The 7,968-nt window shown below is 40.3% G+C and overlaps 1 protein-coding gene across 1 annotated transcript in view; it reads left to right on the top strand.

Moving 5' to 3' along the window:
* Positions 1–5,571, top strand: part of ARHGEF3 (Rho guanine nucleotide exchange factor (GEF) 3) — a 198,196-nt gene extending 192,625 nt beyond the window's left edge. Inside the window, exons 9-10 of the mRNA XM_012640761.1 lie at positions 2,763–2,949; positions 4,848–5,571. Coding sequence (XP_012496215.1) covers positions 2,763–2,949; positions 4,848–5,200 — 540 coding nt within the window. The 3' untranslated portion in view covers positions 5,201–5,571. The remainder of the gene's footprint in view (positions 1–2,762; positions 2,950–4,847) is intronic.
* The last annotated feature ends 2,397 nt before the right edge of the window (positions 5,572–7,968 follow it).

The raw sequence follows: 7,968 nt of genomic DNA, 5'->3' as shown, positions 1-7,968 counted from the left end.
TTTTAATGTCATGGACCAGTGCATATTCAAAAAGAATTTTGGAAACAAACATAGGGTTGCCAGCTCTTTATTTTGTTTGCTCATGACCTTCAAAAATAAATACAGAACAGTTAACATCTCCCACTTTGACTTCAGAAAATAAAGGATGATTTTAACAGCATGTTAAAAGGATTTAATCTCAGAAAAGCAGGTGGCTCTTAAATTGAATGTATTTAGCTTTATGAGAAACACTACTTTCTCAAGGATTGGGACTGATGCACAGACTGACATGTTGAAATCAGTTTGTTTTTTGTTTTGTTTTGTTTTTTTAAATAATAACCTATCTTCCACTGGCTGAGTATCTAGCTCTGACCTGTAGGTAGCCCATTTCCTGGTTTTTATTCCTGAGTAGATATTAAAATTTTTCCTCTACTATCAAACAACTGGCAAATCTCCCCTGGAGCACTTACTACAGTGGGTTGCAATTCGCCGTCTGTCTGGCAGTATCTTCCATTATACCATATTCTTTTAGGGAGAGGACTATGCTTTTTCAGTCCCTAGAGCCTATTTTGGGGACCTGGTACTTACTGGACACTCAATGAATGAATGCTCATTTAAAGGATGGACGAATTTGAATTATATGAGAGTTCAAAATTCATTCAACTCACCAGGCTATTTGTATGCATAGCCAGTAGGAATTATGTGTGTGCACGTGTGTTTAAATGTCTGTGTTGAGATAGCCATTGGGAGAGAGGATCTCCATTTTGACTGTATTTCATCTTCCGTATCTAGCCAACCCTCAGAATGAAAGCCAAAATTAGATTGAAGAATTCTTAATAAAGCTTTGATAATTCAAGGGGCACCATTTTGGCGTGGACTGAGCAGGCTTGGAAATGTTACTTGAAATCAGCAGGCAGCCCATTCATTGTCAGGGCTGCAGTGGGTCCAACCAGCTCATGGTGCGATGGAGCAAGGAGACCTGTCAAGCCTGTTGCTTACGGATGTGTCTCTCTGTGACTAGGGAGTTACTGACGGCTAGAAAGTTGTGTTCTGCTTCTTGCTGACATTCAGAAAGCAGTGGTGAACTTCTAATATCTGACACTCAGCTCCTTAAACATTCTTTATAGAAGGCCCTGTGCGAGATAGGAAGGTACATTTCTCCATGGGGTGTGGGCCTTTTCTCTTTCTGCGCATACATCGGTCAAGGACTGAGGACTCTGATTGGATGTGTCCAAGGCATTAAAGATGAACTCTAGTTCATATTGCAGAAAGATAGATTTTTGAAAATAAAGGTAGTAGTTGGGGTGGGAGGTTTGTTGTTTTTTCCCCCAGTAGAGTTGTGAAGGTTATTGTGAACAAAGTCCTGTGTCAGAAAAAAAGCACAATAGTTTGAGGGCAAAAGGGAGCTGAGACTAGCCCAGACAATCTGACTTCAAACTGCCTACTTTGGCTAGAAGATTGATTGAAATGAAAACAATGTAAAAAAATTCTGATTATTTTAAATACTGTACATAAAACAAGACCAACCCTTTCCCTCCCCCACCCCCAAAAGAAAATTCTTAACACATTCTTTCTACTACCACCACCCTAAAAAGCCTTTAACTTGATTACTTTGTGCTCTACTCCATTTTTCAATCTTTCTAAATATATATATTTTATTCCCACTAGCCAAGATTTGGTTGAGTTTTTATTTCTGCAGTTTTGGTGTGTGTGTGTGTGTGGTGGGAATAGGGGTAGAAGACCTACAGGTTTCTTTTCTCTCAAATATAAAATTATTTGATAGTGCCAAATGTGCTTCCTTTACCCTAAATCAAGTTTCTAATCTGAGTTTCCACCCCTCCCCTTCTGGTCTCCCCTTTGAAACCCTTGGGTTGACATTTTCCTGAGTGTTTCCACCAGAAAACCAGAACCTAGCTGCAAAGTTGTAAATATTTTCACTTCAGTTTCTCAGCATTTCCAGACTGTAAGAGGACTTAGCATTGAATGGAGCAAATTTACCCCAACTCCACTGAGCAACTTGCTTTCATGATGCGATTTGAGACAAGCCTTCATTTTCTTTTTGCCTACAACACGCACATCAGGCATCAACCTTTTAAGCAGGACTTCTTTAGAGAACCGAGGTCGTGATAAGCTTAACTGAGATGGAAAATTTTGATCATCTTTCTTTGTGGCTGTGGCAGCATGCCCTGGTTCCCTCAGGAATGAGCAGTGCTCTGAGTTGGAGTTCCTGAATGAAGCTGATAATCAGCTCTGTGGTTGAAGGAGCAAGTGTTTTTTATGAGTTTGGGCAGCAAATATTAATATTAGGCTTCAATATACCAGTCTCGTCCTTTATTGTTAATTTCGATCTCTTAGAATTACATTGGGTAATATAAACCAAAGCCAGGGGAGTGCTAACTCTTTTTCCCTTCATTGCCCCCTTCATTCTATTCCCCTTTTTCATTTTTTTCATTATAGGCGCTGGAGTGTGTATGTGTCTGCACAAGTTGTTAATTACAGTGTGAATAGGGCCCCTCAAGTTGGCAGTCCTGGCTGCAGGTATTTGGAGGCAGAGGGCTTTCTCCAGTGGACCCCCAGGGAGGTGTTCTCATAGGAAACGCAATGATATATCTGGAAATCCTCAGACCTACCCAACTTTTGTTCTCCTGGAGGTAGATTTGAACCTAGGAGTTCATAATCCTGTGTGAACCTGGTACCCTGAGGTCCTCTGGCCACAGAGGTCCACAAATCAACCACTCATGAAATTATTGCTTAGGGAAATCCTGTGGATTCTTTTCTTCTAGAAACTGCATGTTTTCCTGTTCCAAGAAGTGCTTGTGATCACTCGAGCCATCACCCACAATGAACAGCTCTGCTACCAGTTGTACCGTCAGCCGATTCCGGTAAAGGACCTCCTGCTGGAAGACCTGCAGGATGGAGAAGTGAGGCTGGGCGGCTCCCTGCGCGGAGCATTCAGCAACAATGAGAGAAGTACGGACGGCAGTTGGGGTTGACCTACTGAATGGTTTTGGTCATGGTAGTTGGGAGGAAGTGGCTGGCTGGTGAAAAGAAAAGAACTGCAGCCTTGACAAACTACATTTGAATGCTGTCCTATCACCTACTGATTGTGTAACCTTGTTGAACCTCTATGATTCTCAGTTCCCCATCTGCAAAATGGAGATACATACGTACCACCTTCATAAGGTTATTATAAGGATTAAGTAAGATTCTATAAGGGAACCTGTCTGCACATACTCCGTAAGCTCTCTTTCCCTGTCTTCTTCCATTAGATAAAAACATGCTTAATACCAGGTGGTCCCTACGTGGATACCAGTTGCATTGTGGTGGGTTTTATAGTTGAGCTGGGAGACTTGTGTCTAACAAGACATAAGAATGGTCAACTGGAATGAGGGTTCATCTGTAACATTACTCAAATGGGCTTCTCTAACTTGAGACTTAATAAACAAAAAAGTTTACCAAAAGAAGCTAAGATAGCACTGTCTGTTGAATATATTCCACATGTCAAGCATTGTTCTAGTCACTAGTAGTGCAAGCGGTTAACTTCCTTGTCCCTATAAAGTTACTTACATTGTGATGAAGGAGATAGATGATAAATAAATATTCTGGGTGCTGTTAAGAAAACTAAAACCCAGTAAGGGGATAGAGAGGGATAGTAGTAGAGGCCAGTTTTAGATGTGGTGGTCAGGGAATTCTTCTTTGGAAAAGTAACCTTTGAGCCTCCTGGGTTGGCACAGACATCATATTGTCCAAGTAATTAGTGTGCACTGTCTCTTACCTACTAATCAATCCCTCTACCCTCGTAGTAGTAGTAGAAGAAGAAGAAATAAGACCTTATATTTTTGAGTACCGACTATGTGCCAGGCATTGTATAAGCACTTACACGTATTATCACATGTATTCTTCATAACAACCTTGTAAGGTGGGTTCTTATTGTTTTTCCCCATTTTATAAATAAGGAAACTGAGACATAGAGGAGTTAAGGCACTTGCCTAAGATCAAATTGTGGAGCCCAAATTTAAGGGACAGAGATTATCTTTGAGCCAAAGGTGGCTAGCAGGGAATCATTTGGGTCTGCTCTGCCTTAGCCTCCACCTAAAGTGGTGGTTCCCAGCCTACTGGCTATAGGGTAAGTGCAAAGGGACTGACTGACAGCAGAGGCTTCCACGAACCAAGCATTGCATGTGGCACACAGGACCCATTAAATGTCCGTTATGTTGCTGTTATTAGATTAAATGTCTTCCATATTGTGCACTACCATTTTTTAAATGCATGTAGCTCCTGTTGAGATAATTAAAATGTAATTTCATTTTAAAACAAAACCAAATTTGTCTTTACATATGTTCTCAATCATTGGATACTAAGTGTGCAGGTACTTACTCTCATGTGGAGAGTCATGGGCATGTTCTAGTGTTAAAAAGAACTTCTTAAACTAGAAAAAGCTCTAGCTTAGGGTGCTTATTGAAATTACAGATTATCAGATCCACTTTATACCTATTGAATCAGAATCTCTAAGGATAGGGCCCAGGAATCTGTGTTTTTAACAAGCTCGTCCCAGGGGATTTTGTCAGGTTTGGTAAACAGTGCTCCGGGGTCCCCTGAATCACAAGACTTCGTTGTCTCAAGATGATATCCACTTGCAAGGTTCTGAGAGCAGTGAGGGCAACTGAGAGCTAGACCTGTGCCACCTCCGGCTAATTGATGGTGGCTGCAGGGGGAGCTGAGCCATGTCCTGGATCAGTGGGAAACATTTTGCAATCACCGATGTCTGCCTTGGTTACTGGGGGTTAGTACTGCTACATGTGTTATCTTTGGCCTGGGGAAATACCTGTCCATTGACTTTTTTTTTCCCACATATTTTTCATTTCTAGTTAAAAACTTCTTCAGAGTCAGTTTCAAAAATGGATCGCAAAGTCAGACCCACTCGCTACAAGCCAATGACACCTTCAACAAACAGCAATGGCTCAACTGTATTCGTCAAGCCAAAGAAACGGTTCTGTGTGTTGCCGGGCAGGCTGGGGTGCTTGACTCCGAGGGACCATTCCTAAATCCTGCCACCGAGAGCAGGGAGCCACAGGGAGAAACAAAACTTGAGCAGATGGACCAATCGGACAGTGAGTCAGACTGTAGTATGGACACAAGTGAGGTCAGCCTCGACTGTGAGCGCATGGAACAGACAGACTCTTCCTGTGGGAACAGCAGGCATGTTGAGAGCCACGTCTGACAGAGTGTACTTCCTGGAAGTAGCCCTGCGTCTTACCTGTACAGTATTTGCATTCCACACATGGAACGGTTTGGAGAAGCACTTTTTAATACTTTTGTGACCATGTTGGCCCAGTCTCTTCTATCTGTACCTTTGTCCCTAGTACTGTAACTGCCAGTCTAGTCTGTCTGTGTAAGCTGGAATCCATGGCAACTGTTACCCTGTATTGTATTTCACAAGTGTCTGGATGGATGGAGAGGTACTTGAACAAGTTACTTTCAATTGCCCTGCTGGATTTTTTAAAAAATAGAAACAAAAAGAATTTCTAAACTACTGTTTTATGTAGATTGCTTGAAGAGTTCTTCCTCCTGTGCGCCTCTAGTGCTTGTCCAGCTCTTGGACGTGGTAGCCGAAGGCATGGAATTTAGACGGCCTTGCAAACAGCACATGAGGAAGTCATGAGGGAGTGTTTCGGGATGGCACTGGAGGCAGAAGCGGGGAAGATCAACCCTTGAAGTGAACTTGATTTGATGTTATTCAACTAGAAAGTCTGAAAACATCCCTGGGAATTCTGAAGGCTTAATTTTGCAAAGGAGGAAGCATTGTCTGAACCTTGCAATTTCATCTAGTGCCAGTTTGATGTAAGAATCTGTTAGGACATGAAATAGAGGCTGACGTTAAAAGGGCCAGGACAAAAGCAGCTGCCAGCTGTGAATCTTTAACTGAAATGTGCATGGCACTGAGAGGTGTCTCTCATAGTTGGTGGCCAACCTAAAACGTCAGAATAGAACCCAGAGGGCCTGGGAAAACCTGCCAGGATAACAAGAAGGCCCTGTCTTCATTTTGTTTCATCTGCCCAGACCTACTCATACTTTAGAGTACGAACGAAGCGACAAGGAAAACAGGCTGTGACTCTGTCAGTGACTTGGTTTATAGAAACACAGGAGGGGAAGAATTTGGAATAAGAAGCACTTCATCAGAACCTCCTGTGGGAACCATTAAAAGAGAAAAGCGTGACCCAGTGCATTCTGAGAAAGGCCAGAGCCTTGGGTTTTCCTGCTCTGCTTTTAGGTGGTCAGTTTGCCATCTCTGGTTCTGTGCGCTATAATCAGAATTATAATTACATTCTCCAGAGGCCAATTTCATTAACTCTGATTAATTAGAATCAGCTAGCCAAACTAGTAACCTCTTTGTCCAGCCTTGATTTTACAGTGCAGGGTGGAGTGCAGACCTTGAAAAAAGTCAACTAAATACACAGAAAAGTTCCCTGCGAATGTAAATATTAAGGATGACCTGTGCAAAATTACACCCACACCAGCACTAGTAGTAATGATTTTAAATTATTGCCAAAAAGCTTTTTTTTTAATTTTCTGTGTCTTTCAAGTTTACAGAAAAGAAAGCAGTAAATACAATGTTGTCATTTTATTATGTACATATATCATGTGCATTCAAAGAAGCTGCGTGACAAGATATATCAATTTAAAAACAAGGTATGTTACTTTATTATTTTTCAAAAACTAAAAAATATTGTGGTCAATTTTACCTTGTAAAACTTATTTCTGTATTTATAGATTTTAAACATGGTGAATTTTTTCTATTACAAGTTTATTTAAAACTGCTTTGTTTCTCAAGTCGTTATTGATTTATTGAGTGAACCTGCTGCAGACAGAAGCAGAGGAAAGCCAAGAAAAGCCTTTTGATGGTGAAGAAAATAATGAATCATTCTTTGCAGGAGCCATCGGCCACTTTGGCCAATGTATTGAGAAAAGACATTTGTAAAATGTTGGCCTATGGGAAGAAAGTCAATGAATGTTTTGATGAAATGAATGTTTTTGTATAATGGCCTTAAACTTTTCTGGAAGCATTTCAAATAAATTACATTAAAATGTTATCCTCCTTGTGTACAGCGTTTGCCCTACAAACATCAAATTTCAACTACTCTCCTGGGGAGGTTCTTTCTGAAATTTTTGCTTGCGGTTTCCAAATGCAAACTTTAAAATAGGGTGTGGACTGAAATAAATGCTTTGATTTGGTCTATCAAAGCTTTTTAGAATTCATGTTTCTAAGATCTGTTTTTTTCAAGCATTTTCCATTCATTTACTCATGTATTCATTTTTAATAACTATTTCGAATCCAGACTATGGATAAATGATAAATCATAGCTGTTAGAGAAGAAGTGTTGATTCTCACTGCTAGCGTAGGTGAATGTTGATCAACTTGAGGCTAAATAAAAGGCAAATTTCACTTTGAAATTCTTACTGGTATTTCAGTCCACTTTTTCTTTAATTAAAATGTTTAGCTTTTTTCTCACAAAGAGTAGTTTTTTAGATGAAAAAGCTAAACAGTTTTAAGCCATCGACAGCCAGTTCTCAACAGCACATTGGCCTGATAAGATTGTATTATCTTTATAATAAGCTCTCGCCATTTTCTTTAACATACGGTTAATTCCCAGATTAGGCAAGATATTCATATTAATAAATGTAAGTCCATAAGAAAACACTTCTTGTTCTCTGTTTCTTCCTCCTCCTTCCCTTTTGTCCTCCTTGTCCTTTTTCAGTGCCCTCCATTTTTCATTCCCATAATTGTATTAACTGTTGATACTAGAGGACGTATCTTTACTAGTATATTAGAAAATGTTTGCACTGACATTTCGTGGGTTAGTACAAATTACTGAGGGCTAAAGGGTTTTCTTCAGTCTATTTTCAAGATGTTATTTTACACACAACTAAATGTAATCCTTGCAATGTAAATGAAAAGTCATAAGTGATGAACAGAGCCAGAACTAGCAA

Source organism: Propithecus coquereli, unplaced genomic scaffold (genome assembly GCF_000956105.1).
Source record: "Propithecus coquereli isolate 6110/MARCELLA unplaced genomic scaffold, Pcoq_1.0 Scaffold1, whole genome shotgun sequence".
NCBI classification, from domain to species: domain Eukaryota; kingdom Metazoa; phylum Chordata; class Mammalia; order Primates; family Indriidae; genus Propithecus; species Propithecus coquereli.
This window is presented reverse-complemented; position numbering and strand designations above follow the sequence as displayed.